The 14,282-nt window shown below is 45.9% G+C and overlaps 1 protein-coding gene across 2 annotated transcripts in view; it reads right to left on the bottom strand.

Annotated features, from left to right (window-relative positions):
- The window catches only part of PEX1 (peroxisomal biogenesis factor 1), a 59,838-nt gene that overhangs the window by 33,952 nt on the left and 11,604 nt on the right, over positions 1-14,282 (bottom strand). For both annotated transcript variants that reach the window (XM_032956852.2, XM_032956853.2), the window contains exons 6-10: positions 12,312-12,431; positions 9,029-9,149; positions 7,343-7,455; positions 2,326-2,420; positions 683-812 (exon numbers count right to left, since the gene is read on the bottom strand). In XM_032956852.2, the coding sequence (XP_032812743.1) occupies positions 683-812; positions 2,326-2,420; positions 7,343-7,455; positions 9,029-9,149; positions 12,312-12,431 (579 nt within the window). The remainder of the gene's footprint in view (positions 1-682; positions 813-2,325; positions 2,421-7,342; positions 7,456-9,028; positions 9,150-12,311; positions 12,432-14,282) is intronic.

The raw sequence follows: 14,282 nt of genomic DNA, 5'->3' as shown, positions 1-14,282 counted from the left end.
TCAGTGGAGACCAATACTAAATAAAAAATAAACTATTTTTATTTTACGAGGTAAGCCCCACTGAGCTATATAGCTATTTTCAGAAGCGACCTGGCCACTTATGATAGCTCAACGAAGTGGCTTATCATGTGGAAATATATTGAAGCCAAATACTCTAAATGCATGTTGATGCTAAATGTAGATAGAAAAACTAGAAGACCCAGAGAAAAATTCACGGGACCACGGGGAGAACACGCAAACTCCAAATATAAAGGCGTCAGAAGATCCCCGTATATCCTTAACAGACTTTTGGGGAAAGAAATGTTCGCGAGCACCTGTCAAGAAGTCCCGCACGGCACATGAGAAAAGTCCACACAACCACAGGGAGAACACCAAACTTCAAATATACAGCAGGCGTTAGGGTCTGGACCAAACTCACGACCTCCTGTATACCAGGCGAGGTATTTAACATCTCGCCACCGTGATACCTGCAGATGAATGCCAACTCCGAGCGAACACTTCGATCAGGGACAGAATTTTTTCAGCACCTCCGATTACCGTGGTGGGCTAATGTAAGCTGCGAAAGAAGTTCAACACGCACACATATATACACACGTACACATAATTCTTCCAGACGATTCTAACAAACACGCTCGTTACGTGAGAAACGAACGACGGGGGGGAAAACGTGGCCGGCGATTACCTTGGGGCCCGTGATGAGGAGCCCACCATTTTGAAGTCCCCATGGAGCCCCCAGGCAGCCGAAGAGGTGGCCCCACCCGAGGCTCTGCAGCACGTGCAGTTCGCCCCGTCTCCCCGCCCGCTCAACGCCGCTAAGCAGCACACATGCACGCACACAACCGCTCCGTAAGCGCGCATCAGAAAGAAAAAAAACACAGCACGTTCGTCAATAGCACCCGTGGCCCTACAATAAAGCTAAACTATTTTAAAAAATACTTTTTAATTTTTACCAGGTAAGGCCCACTCATCTGTATGGCTCTCTTTTTCAGAAGCTTCCAGGCCGCTGCAAATGATAGTATTTGATAGGCCAAATACTCTTAAATGCACGTTTGTAAGCGTGGAGGGAAAAAAATGGAAGGACCTGGAGAAAAATCCATACAACAGGGAGAGAGAACATGCAAACTCCAAATATATAGCAGGCATCGCCAGGGTCGGGATCGAACCCACAACCGCCTGTATATCAATCAAGGTGGTTAACAGCTCTTATCCACCGCGGCGCCCTTGGAAAAGCCCAAATAGGGGACGTTTGGGGCGAGGGTCCTTTTCTTCATAGCCGTACAAAATTACCACCCTTTGGCTGGTGGGTGAAAGGAAAGGCATCCATTTCTAGGGGCTCTCGTTCATTCGTAGCAACGGTGCGAAGTACTTTATAAGGAGTGGCGCAAGCGGATGCAGGAGTTGTTTGGCTTTGATAAGGCTTCGGCATTCAGTGGTGGGAGAGAGGGAAGCAATGCACCCAACGGGTGCTTGGGATGATGCTGATGATGATAATGATGATGCCAAAGAGTGGGTTTTAAAATGAAATGTGGAGCATCTAAAAATTACAGCCAAGCACGAGGCTATCCTGCATTGCACAGCAGTGGTAGGCATCGATTAAAACAAATTGCCTTCGCTTACAATGTACGCATTAAAAAGTGTGCAGGAATCATTTATTTAATCTTTTGAAAATTAGAAACGAAGGTTGCATTCAGGGTCACGGAGTAAACAAAACTGCACAAAAGAGACGAGAAAAACTACCGACAAAACAAACATGACAACATAGTGTGGATACTTGAGTCAAACAATGATCATGAGTTGCGAGGGGGTGGGTGAATTGCCACAGCCTAACAGCTACACGCCACGTGAGATACGTGGGGACATACTAGGCCAGGCAAGTCCACCCCCTGCAGAGAAGCAGCGATGAAATGTAAAGATTCATTTATAATTGGCAGAAAACGCCTTCATATACAGAGGACCGCAAAGCTTAGGGTGGGAATTTGTCACCGACTGATGCTAAGCTAAGATGGACATGACAAGAAATAATAATACAGTGGAACCCCTTTTAACCAAGGGAATTGGTTCCATGAAACTGGTCACAATATTAAAAGAAACATGGTTAATCAATGCATTAATTAATATTAACTGTGCCTACAACAGCCCGTCGTTTACAGGGGAATGGTCAGTAAGCAGACACATTGGACTCTATGGAGGCACTACACCACTGCACACTACACATTGGTGTCTAATGAATAATAAAGATACCAAAGCTGATGTGCATGCATGACTACACTTGGGTAATGTTCATTGAAATGGTTTTCACGTTTATATTAAACAAAAAACATTTACCCCAAACGCTCCAGCGGAATGAAAGGCAGTCTGTGGTCAAAGTCTTCGGTTTGCTTGCGGATAACCCGGCCCTTCTCACTTGGACACAGGGTAACCTGTGAAGCACGCATCAAGCGAATCATTAAACTCAAGTCAGCATTCACAGTAAATAAAGCCATCAAAACAGTAATTGTGATAAGCCTTCATTATGCTACCGAACTGCATTACATTACAGTAAAAGCCTTCGAAGCTGGACTCGGATAAGCCCTGACCCGTGGTACACCGCGCTCACACGTAAATTAAGCACCACACGGTGAAGCCGTCGTGTTCATCATGTGTAGGCGCTTGTCAACACGAGGATATTGTCGATGCTATTCCTGGCCATTTTTAAAATAAATTACGAAAAACTCAAAACATTGCATCAATAGCAAATAGGCAACGTTCGCCCAGATACCCCTCAAACTTACAGACATGAACCTTCTGGGACTGCCCTGATATTAAACAAGTATTTTTTTTCGGGATGATCGGTCGCTACTTTAATCACATTCTTCACAACCCGAACATCTCACCCTCCCCGGAAACATCCCGACTGGGGCTGAAACCTCAAGGTCTACTCAGGGAGGCAAAGATATTATTACAAATACGGTAGACTCTCGATTATCTGCACTTATGATGGGAGAGGGTGGCCGAGGATAATTCAAAATTGCAGATAATCCAAAGAAATCCATTTTACGCGCATCTCTATGCTAAAACCACGAATATAGGTATAAATAAGAACGCATACTAACGATTGACCGATTGAAGTGTGCGATTCCCAGCCCAGGCATTGTGTTGTACTCGGTGTTGGAGCCTGCACTTCTCCACCCCCCCTACCCCACACCCTCTCTATCACTCCTCCCTGGCTCCTCCCCCCCCCCTCTCTTACTTATATAGCCTCTTGTTACAAGCAGCTCCCCTTTTGCCCACTTCAGCAATTGTTTCTTGCTGTGGCTGTCCCACCTGATGACGGACGCTTGTGTTGCGCCCGAAACGTCGTGATTTAATTTATTTTATTTTATACCCACTACGTCACTTTACCGAAAGAACCAAAGAGTATGGCTTCTCTTCCAGTGGCCACTGATTTGTAAAATCGTTCGTTTGGCATTCACGGCACCTCCACCCCTCTCCCTTCCCTCTCCTCCCCACATGGTCCTTCCCCTAGAGGCGTTATCTGAGTCAAGGAAGTAGACGGCAGGGATGTAGAGTCTATTGAAACACAAAGGCATGTTCAAAATAAATAAATCCGTCGGCGATAATTGTTGTGCTTATTGTGTCTGTACCGGTGTCAACTCCACAAATGTGCCCTCTGTGTGCACCCGCATCGTTTGTTCAGGAGGATACTTTTTGAGGAAAAAATAAAAAAGGGGCAACGTTTCGGACAATGGGCCTTCTTTATAGCGCACGTGCTATTATGTGTTTGTTTGTCGAGTATATTTCTTTCATTTCAAGGCCAGTGTGACTGACGAATGTGCTGCGGCTTTTATTTTATTCGTGCACCACTGTCACTGCAACATCATCATTTGAATAGTTGTACTATAGGTTTGGGAACACCGATAAGGGAGCATAGAAGTACAATCCAACACATTACGCTGCACTTCCTTCTGCCGCCCACAATGTATCTCCATGGCAGCCTGTAACGCCCGTCTTATGCGTGGCGGTCACCCACCCAGGCAGCACGCGGGGGCTCAAAACCTGCTCAGCTTCCGATGAGATTGAGCGCATTCTGAGTGATTTCGGTTGGCACGGTGCTGCTTACGAAGAAACAAACCCCGGCGTTTTAGTGAAATCGTTGCCAATTCGCCACTCGAAATGACGCAGGGAAAACACAAAGAGCAGGAGTGGTGGCAGCGTTGCTATGGCAGGAACCAAAGGGGACTACACCACCGCCGAGTGTCGACTGGACACGGGCCCGCTGAAAAGGCTTCGGCATCAACGTCATATCCATGGGGGGGGTTGTGTGCTGCCACGATGGTATTTACAGTCTGTTCTCCTATCACGCCGCGTGTTGTTTTCATACCGGCAATTGGACATACCGCGATAAGTGTACTCATGGGAAACAACATTTTTTTTTATGAAGATGCGAATTGGATATAACGCGATCGAGTGAACGTGACTGCATCGCGTGAGTAGGAATAGGCAGTCGTGCGGCTGCCTCCGCATAGCATCACACAAGGCATTGAGATGCTGCTGGATGATTCTAGATGCTACCCACGCGTTACCGCGGACTGCTTTGCCCTATATTATATATTATTCATTATCACGCGATGTTTGATGTTTCCATAACGCTGTGTTCTTCAGTAACGCAACTACGATACCGCGTTACTGTCTACTGACGCAACGGCTCGTGTCCTCATTAACAGCTGTGGTAACAGACTCGAGCACACAGAGGGCTATTCCCCACGGGTGCGATCAGGGCAGTGATTAATAAGATGGAACAGGCGCGTAGTAACCCTGAAGGGACGACTTTCCACCATGTAAAAATACCGCACGTACTTCAACTGAGAAGCCTTATTATTCGTTATTTATTACTCCAGGGCACTCCTGAGTGTGTGTGTGTGAGCGGTAGTGCAGCAATCAGCTGTTTCTGTCCCATTGGTGAGCTCCTCCTGCAGGCGAGGTTGCGTTGGCCGCGTCATGTAGCAAGCGTGCCCAGGCAACGCATGGCCAAGCAGCTTCTGTGTTGCTCATAGAAGGGGCTAAACGGGCACGGCAGCGGAGAGAGAAGAGATGGACTGATGCGGCACAGATGGATCTCCAGCCGAGTGGACTTGAAGATGACTGGTGCCCATGGTGTCACACTGTACGAGGCCTCAAAGTGCACCTAGCCTGGCACAAGCGCTGTGGTGATGTCATCTCTACTTCGTGGAGAATGGTGGCTGTTGTTGTTGCCGTAGGCAGCGCACTGCATTACGAACCCAGAAATCCAAGTTCGATTCCCGCTTATGGTCAACACCAGTGACGATTACATGAACCAGTCCTGGCCCTCCTCTAGGTCGACTCAGCCTCAAATTAGTTCCTGGAGCAGTGTGTAAACATTGCCATTCGGGAGACAAAGGCGGCCGGGCATGGTGCTGGCCACTCACCGCCTCATGTGCCATGCCTGGCTTCATAGGTGCTCGCTAACAGCACTTGCCCCAAAAGTCTGTAAAAGCTATACGAAGAATCTTCTGACGGATGTAAATTTGGAATTTGCGTGTTTCTCTCCCTGCGGTCGCGTGGATTTTTCTCTGGGCCCTCCGGGTTTCCCTCCACATTTACAATCAACATCACGTGTTTTAGAGTATTTGGCTGCAACAAATTTCCACATGATCGTTGCGCTATAATTTATGGCTAGATCGCTGCAAAAAAAGATCTTTATAGCCCATTTGGCCTTACCTGGAAATTTTTAAATAGTTTGGGTTTAGTTATACTTTAGAAAAAGTTTTGTATGCTGCCTGGCTGGATTCCTGCCTGCCTGGCTGTCGCACGAACACACAAGTACGCGTGCGCAACTAAACAGCGTTGTGTGTCGTATTTGTGAAAACATTTCAACTGCCAACGTACGCAAAAGCAATTGGACATCTCGCAGACATCTGGAGGAGAGAATTTTGTCCTCTGCTAGCCGACGTGGCTTCTCCAAACTGGAGCTGTTAACCCGACTCGCTGACGGACAGATGCCCAGACGATGTTCCCAAGCCCGCACGTCCCGAGCTCACGCATCTGCAGGCTCGGGAGGGTTAACTTGGAGGAAGTGCTGTCATCCGTCCGATTAGCAATTATTTAAGAGACTTATAAGAATGAAACAAATGCCACGTTTGGTATTTTAAACGTTAGATAAACCAACTTCTTCTTTACATTCGAGATGTATTTCTCGGAAGTGACGTTCAAGGTTACGTCCATTTAAAAAACCTGGGAATTAGTGATGTTTTTGTTAAATAAAAACTCAAGAGCTGTCACAACAAATGGATAAACTGGGCCCCGTCATGAGAAAGTGTCATTTCTGTTACTGGGCTGGCAAAAGAGAAACTCAAATAGAGAACTCCTATTATCCGCAGCCCTATTATCCAGGACTCCTATTACCCATAGCAGCTGTAGGGTGTGTGAAAACTCCTATTATCAATGGCCCGATTTCTTCTTCTTATCTCCGTGATCTACCCATAATGCACTGTGAAGCTGATTCCTATGGATCTGAGATTTTTTTGCTGATAATAGGAGTTTGCGTGGCAAATTTACCCTATTATTTGTTTGGTTAATCCGTGATTTTTTTTTTACCCCGCGGAAAAGTCAACTCACAGACCACCTCGCAGATAATAGGATCTGCGATTTTGGTCCCACCCCAATAACACCACAAACAAGAAGAAGTCTCCTGCACGTAACACAACATCAACAACAGCACCACTGTAGAGACGATGAACAACAAAATATGTTTTAAAATCTTAACACCTGTTTCATTGCCGGAGACTTATTTTTTCCAACCCGAGCTATTAATGCTTTGATACGTGCATTGCCTTCATGCTGTTCGCCCTTTGGCGTTCTCTGGCATGACACTGGTGAGACTCGCCCACAAAGAAGGCTGCCTCTGCTGTCGAGAAATCGGTTTCCAAGACAATGCATAGATTATACTGGTAGGAACGAAGTTGTAAACTGAGTGTACCAGCCTGCAATAGATTAATGTGTCCGTCCGTCCATCCCCTTTCAATACTTTAACGAAGTGAAATCTCGTGCTGTTGGGTGTAAAATCAGCAATAGACAGCGCAGAGACTTGATATGTCTTATTGCACCCAACATTTGGAAGTCACATTATCTCATTTGAGAAATTCTACCAGCCCACCCTGCAGGGACCTGTTTTGATCAGAGCATGTTTGTTTGCATGTTTAGCCACAAGTATGCATGGTTAAAGCAGACTTGATGCCTTCGGTATCTATTTTGTGTTTGAACATCACAACACCTCCTGTTTTATTGCACGAAAGGGTAAAGCCCATTCCTATTTTTCATCAACATGCATAAGCTGACAACTCACCTTGACTGATGATCTAAACAGACACTTGTGCGACAGAATGAAATACGATGGCTCGTGGTCGCTTGATATCCTTTTGTGTTTCACCACAGCCAATGAAAACGTCTTCAGCTGCCCTGAAACATTACAGAATAACACTTACTTAACACAACGATTTCATCGATGGCAACGGCAAGATCTAAGATAATTTTTCTTTAACCAGCTTTGGAATATTCAGCTTGTAATAATGCACTTCTCCACTTCCCCGCTCTCGTCTTCATTAAATTATGACAAGGAACTCGTAGACGATCGTATGTCTGAGCACGCACATCGGCAATAAGTAAAGTGATAACATGAGAACGATTTGCAGTGCTGTACAGATGCAACCATGGCCTTGAGAAAGACAGAAGGCCGAGGTTAAGAAGCGATCCAAGCAAATCATCCGTCCCAGTTGAGATGTAAAGTACAGACCGTACGAGGGTTAGATAAACGATAACCGATAAACCGGTAACCAGAAACGTTTACCGTTCCAAAACGTTGGGAACCGGGAACTGAAATCCAGGACAATGTGAATGTGAGTAAGGAATGCACTGCTGATTCAATCAAACCACTGTGCCGGGAGAGGGACATGAACCGGCAACCTCTGTTTTATGAGTCCAGTGTTCTAACCGTCACAACACTTTGGCAGCTCCCTTAATTTCTGAGTTGAAAAGGTCGCGTTTATTGCTCTTGACGTTGCTATACGCTATTTTTATTATTACTAAGACTGTTTGCCCAGGAAAGCCTCACGGAGTCTCAAGACCTTTTCAGGAGGGTCCTGCCAAGTTTTCGCAGTCAGGGGGGCGACGACTGCTGCTGCGTATAATCCAATCTGAGTGCCTTGGGTAATTTTTCAAAAAAAACATTCTAAGTTTGACAAATTTGGACCATGACACCGGCACACAATGGCCTGCCTCTTGCGAATCACGTCAGGGGATTTTGAACGTCCAACGTGAAGCAGGCGGTGTGAATGTTACGGCTTTTACGCTGACAGTAATAACCAGCGCGGCTGCTGGATTCGAACCGTGAACCTCTACACGGAGCGGCTGACGCGCCATCGGCTGGGCCGCGTCACAATGCCCTCCCCCCACCACTGCTGCTGCAAACCGGCAAAGCGGGTTTCACCGATTTTGTTTGTGTGGTCACCGGTGATGCATAAAAACCGCAATAGTCATGTTCTCCAATAGCACGGTAGTAATTGTATTCCTGAAGAACACGGCGTTATGGAAAAATCACGTTATAATAAATGACACATAATATAGGGTAAAGCAAAGTACGCAATAACACGTGAGATGCGTAGGCAGGCTGAACAAAGACTGAGGCACGTGGGTAGCATCTAGAAGCATCCAGCAGCATCCCGATGCCTCGTGCGATGCTTCGCCGAAGGCAGCCGTACAACTGCTTATCCCTACTTGTGTGACGCAGTTCTGTTCACTTAATCGCGTTATATCCAGTTCGCATCCGCATTATGGAAAAAAAGTGTGTCCCTAATACATGCATCTCGTTATAACCAATTCGCGTGATGAAAACAGAAGCAGAACAAGACCGCGATAACAACCATAATTAATATACACGAACAGTGACCACCAGACATATCACCGCTATGAACGACACAGCTGTCACCGCCAAATCGCAATACGGTAAACTGTGAAGAATCATCTGGTGAACAACCTGAGATGTTGAGCTCCACTTCGTTGCACTTCGCGGTGGGAATGCCGTGAGTGTCCGTGCAGCAGAGTTTAAGCCAGGACAGCCAGGACTGGTACACGGTGTCTTCACACACGGACGCGTCCTGAAAACACGGCGGCACAGTCACAGCCTGATTCTCCTTGACAACGAGGGATGAAACATCGTTATCTATTATTTCCCTAACTAAGTGACTTCACCCGAAGAACCAAAGAGTACGTTTCTAAATGTGGAGGGTGAAACCCGATCAGCCGGAGAAAAATTCACCCTCACGCCTGTATATTTGGAGTTTGCATGTCTGTCTCTACCCGTGGTCGCGTGGATTTTTTTTACAGGTCCTCCGGGTTTTCCTCCACATTTAGAATCAACGTGTGTTTAGAGTATTTGGCTGCTATAAATTTCCACGTGATAAGCCACTTTGTTGCGCTATAATTTGTGGCCAGGTCACTTTTGAAAAATAGATATATAGCTCAGTGGGCCTTGCCTGATAAAAAAATAAGTAAATTTCGAATAAAGCTTTCGTGACTGCAGGGATTCATATTCATATTCTTGGTTCTTCGGCGTGAGAATTTTATTGTTTTATTTCCCTTTTACGTGACTTTACCGAAATAACCAAGACTAAAAAAGAATTAGTTTAGTTTATAGTTTTAGTTTAGTCGTTTTGGATGTTTAGCTAACGCCATGAGTGAGCGATTACACAAGTGGGAGGAAACTGGACATCGAGGGGGGGGGAGGTGGGGGGTGGAGGCAACACTCAATCTCCATCCAGATGGAAACAGGAGAATAATTCACCCGCTGTACTGCCTTTGTCCTGGTGAGCCACAGTATGGCAACCTCGACGCCCAGGGGAATGAAGTTTCACAACATGATGGTCCAACAACCCTCGCTGTGGCCTTCACAGCGCTGGATTACAGGCAGCCATGTGCATAGAGTCACCACCAGGGGCGGAGCCAGGATTTTGACTTTGGGGGGGCTGACTTCAATATTCTGAGATATCCAGTGTAATGTTTTCCAATGGGCGCCACAAATGTATAAAACAAATTTTATTGGATTTGAACGCGGAGTTTATTAATAGGTCGGAGCCGCTGATGTGGCTAATAAGTTCGATAAGTTCGAAAGGCTGCCGCTCAAGCAGCCTGCAGGGCAGCACAAGGTGGCAGCCTGCAGGGCAGCACACAAGGTGGCAGCCTGCAGGGCAGCACGAGGTGGCAGCCTGCAGGGCAGCACGAGGTGGCAGCCTGCAGGGCAGCACAAGGTGGCAGCCTGCAGGGCAGCACACGAGGTGGCAGCCTGCAGGGCAGCACGAGGTGGCAGCTTGCAGGGCAGCACAAGGTGGCAGCCAGCAGGGCAGCACAAGGTGGCAGCCAGCAGCATTTTGCAGCAGCCGGATATCCGGTTATCCAAATTACCGACTTTCCCAAAATTTCAGGGGGGGCTAAGCCCCCCCAACCCCCCCTGTGACTCCGCCCCTGGCCACCACCGCCCATGATTATCAAGTCCAATGGTGTTGCCTTATTTGCGCAGCATCTCCATCATTACTTATCATTAATTTTCATTCTTTTTTTTATAACTGTCATCAGCAAAGCTATGACAACTAACACTTTCTCCCTATGTGCCTGTATTCCTCCAATCCAATGTTCACAAATGGCCACTAAAGGTTGTTGTGGACAGCCCAAATGAAGGTGCACATTGTTGTCCCGACACTTCTCCTCACAAGTTCTACTTTGTCAGGCTCTTTATGCCCTCACGGGGGTAGAAGTTCCACACTTGAACATTACTTTGATGATTTTAACCATTTTATTAAGGCCTTGGTTGTTGTGTGCTGGGATGACTGCATCAGTTTCCACCAAATCAAATGGGTTTTACAAATAAGGGCCAGGCACGACGGCGTTACATCTGCCTGCTATGTGTTTATTTTAAACACAGTCGATCATCGGTCAATTATCCGGCGGCTTCGTGGGGGAAGGGGGCGCCGGATTTCAAAAACGCTGGATAATCACTACATCATCATTATTTAAAATAGCCAGTGTTCGCACATTCTTGCATCACATTACATTTTTAGGTGCTGTGCATGTTTTTTTTTAGTGTTTTTAATTTATACTCTTGGTTCTTTCGGTAAAGTCACGTAGAAGGGAAACAATAAAATAATAAAAAGATAAAACAATAAAAAAAATTGTTTACTATATGAAATTGGCATAAATAAACATACAAGTAGACAAAAATAAATATCCCGTGACTGTATTTACTGGACCGTACTTACCACTGCAATCTCGAAGACTCTGCATGGGGTGATGTACGTAGCACTACTACTACGCTCTTGTTTCAACGACATGTGTTTGACGATCGTCGGACTGACGCGAACACTGAATTACATACTTTTCGCCGGATTGCACTGTGTATATTTTCTTTTTTTTTATTATTACTGTAGTATATACACGCAGTATTATCGGTGTTTAAGTTGCATGTAGTGTATGTGCTGTATATAATAATAATTGACACGGAAATCAAACATAACTACTTTTTTTGTCACAAACACGGTACCGATCGCCAGACTGGTTACAGCCTTTGGAGCGGTTACAACCTTTGGAGCGGTTTTGCTGGTTTCGCCAGATCGGCCAGGACCGCCGGATAATGTTGGAAGCCGGATAATCGCGCGCCGGATAACCGATGATCAACTATAAATGGCAAAACATATGAAAGTCTGATTTTCAGATAGTGAGAAAAATCGCAGTGTATTAGTGGATGTGCCAATATCCATTTTGAAAATCCGAATTCTGTGGTTTCACGCTTGTATTAGTCAAACGTACATTCAAGCTGTGAATAGGACAGCAGGGAGGCATGGTGATAACACTCATGCCTCACAGCAAGAAGTGACTGAGTACGATGGCTGACTCTGGCGCCTTTCTGTATGGAGTCTCTATGTTCTGCATGTATGTTGAACTTCTTTCACAACCGTACTTGGAAAAGTGTGCTCGCAAGAGGTGCGGGGGATGGACAATAAACTGAGCACAGTTCTAAAGATATGAGTTCTCCCCCTGCTATGCACGTGTTTCCTCCAGCTTCACCGGTTTCCTCCCATAAGTTACAGAAAAAAACAATACAATGTAATTGGTCGGTCAAACAGACCAATGGGGCTGGGCCCTCCTGAAAAAAAAAGTGTTCAAGCTCAGTGTGGCTTTCCTTGGTTAAATAAGTGATTACAATTACCATTATTGTTATTATCAGGTCTGAGTATACTGCAGCAATGAGTCAAATGGTTTTTGCTTACCAAAGGCAGAAGTGGCTGTAACTCCACAGCCAAGGCCACTGCAGGTTGGGATGTGGCTGCCTTCAGTTGGACTGTGGAAGAGGCCTCCAGCTGAAGCCTGGACCTCAGCAGCTCTGGCACCTGTGGTGCAAAAACCACATCACACAAACCATCGACTAAACATACAAGTGCATTATACCCATGCGACCTATAACATCTCTTTATCGAAATCAGCTCAAGCCTCCTGTAGACCACGTGACTTCTGTGTGGCCGCCCCCACTCTTGTTTATATATCTCCACCTCTCTATCAAAATCAGCTCAAGCCTCCCGTAAGTCACGTGACTTGTGTGTGGCCACGCTCCACGCTCCTCACGATTGCGTGTGCCTTCCTGTTCTCTCTCATCCCTCCCCTCTCATCATCATCATCAAACTCTCATCCCTGGCATCCTTCTCCTCCCTCCTCCCCTTCGGTCCCGGTTTTCCGTTCCTTTTCCTCTAATTCCCCATTTTTTTCTCTTCTCTCTTCCGTTTCTTTCCTGCTCCTTTGCCCATTGCATTATAACCTTGACTCTACCCCCCCCCCCCCCCTTCCGTGGTTTTCCACGGGTACTAAGTTGAATATTTTGTTATTCCATTAATGTAAGTAAATTTGACAGAACTCAAAATCAAAACATTCGACCAAGGAACAAATGAAGGCTACGGCCCATGGACAAATCACCCGGAATGCGCCTGAGTTCGTTAGGCCTCGGAAGCCAAGCAGGGCTTGAGCTCGGAAGGTGCTTGGATGGGCGACCACCGCAAAAACAAAACAGGTGCCATGGGCTGCTGTGAAGCTATGTTGTCAGCATAAGTTCGACAACATCTATCGTTGTACTGTACCTTACTCCAACATCTACGCTCCCTGACATTGGCTGCTATAAATTTACACGCAATAAGCCACTTCGTAGAGCGATCATTTGTGATGGCCAGGTTCCTTTCTGAAAAAGAGCTGTATATAGCTTAATAGTTTTAGTTTAATATTGACCTGCATGGTCAAGTATGGCTGAATAACACCCCACGAGGGGAACAGCAGTGGCTTGACAAAATTGGGGTACGTGTCCACAAACGCTACAACACTCAAGAAGGATCGCGCCCACTTCGGGGCTACGGGATAAGCCCCCTCCGATGGCAGCTGAGTTGACCACCGAGCAGTGTCAACCACTCAAATTCCACCTCCGCTGGGATATTTCAGTGGAGAATTTACAAAAAAATCTGGTACAGTCGTCCCTCGGTTAATGTTTTTAATTCGTTCTGCGAAAACTATTGTTAAAACTAAATAACTGTTAATCGAATTCACTTAAGTTGAAAAATTACTTTTAAAAAATCACTGAGTCTGCAAGAGAGCTGTTTCCACGGCCAAAACAGAGAGCCTAATATAAACAAAGCCAATCGTGGTCTAAAAGTTCATGAATGGGCATTGCTGATTGGCTGAGGGCATGGCTCAGGCCCAATTACGAGCACTCAGATTGTCCGAAATTGGCGCCGCGTGCATAACGTAAACACGTTAACCGTTAGTCAGAATGTTAACGTTAGTCGAAACCATGGGGTCACTATGGGAGGCGAAACGTTAACCGAAAAAACTGGAACCGATGTCACTGTTAAAATGAAGAACTACAGTCTAGGCAACAAAATTCATCCGACGCAGGGAGCTTAAATAATACAAAAAAGATCTCCATCTTATGACCTGAGTTTGAGAAAAACTATCTTAATAACGATTATTTTTTGCGTGGATTTTTTATTCGGGTCCTCCGATTTTTTCCTCCGCATTTAGAAACATGCATTGAGATTATTTAGATTAATTTACTGCTATAAATGTCCTAATTATAAGCCCCTTTATTGAGCTTTCATTTGTGGCCAGGTCGCTTCTGAAAAAGAAGTGACTACCTCAGTGGACTTTGCCTGATAGGATGGGGATGGTTTCATTTGATTTGTATGTGTTTGGGTGATTTGTTA

The sequence above is a fragment of the Petromyzon marinus genome, chromosome 19 (assembly GCF_048934315.1).
Source record: "Petromyzon marinus isolate PM22_M1 ecotype Great Lakes invasive population chromosome 19, UKy_Petmar_22M1.pri1.0, whole genome shotgun sequence".
Taxonomy (NCBI): domain Eukaryota; kingdom Metazoa; phylum Chordata; class Hyperoartia; order Petromyzontiformes; family Petromyzontidae; genus Petromyzon; species Petromyzon marinus.
The sequence above is the reverse complement of the archived record's forward strand: the minus strand, read 5'-3'. Positions and strand labels throughout refer to the sequence as shown.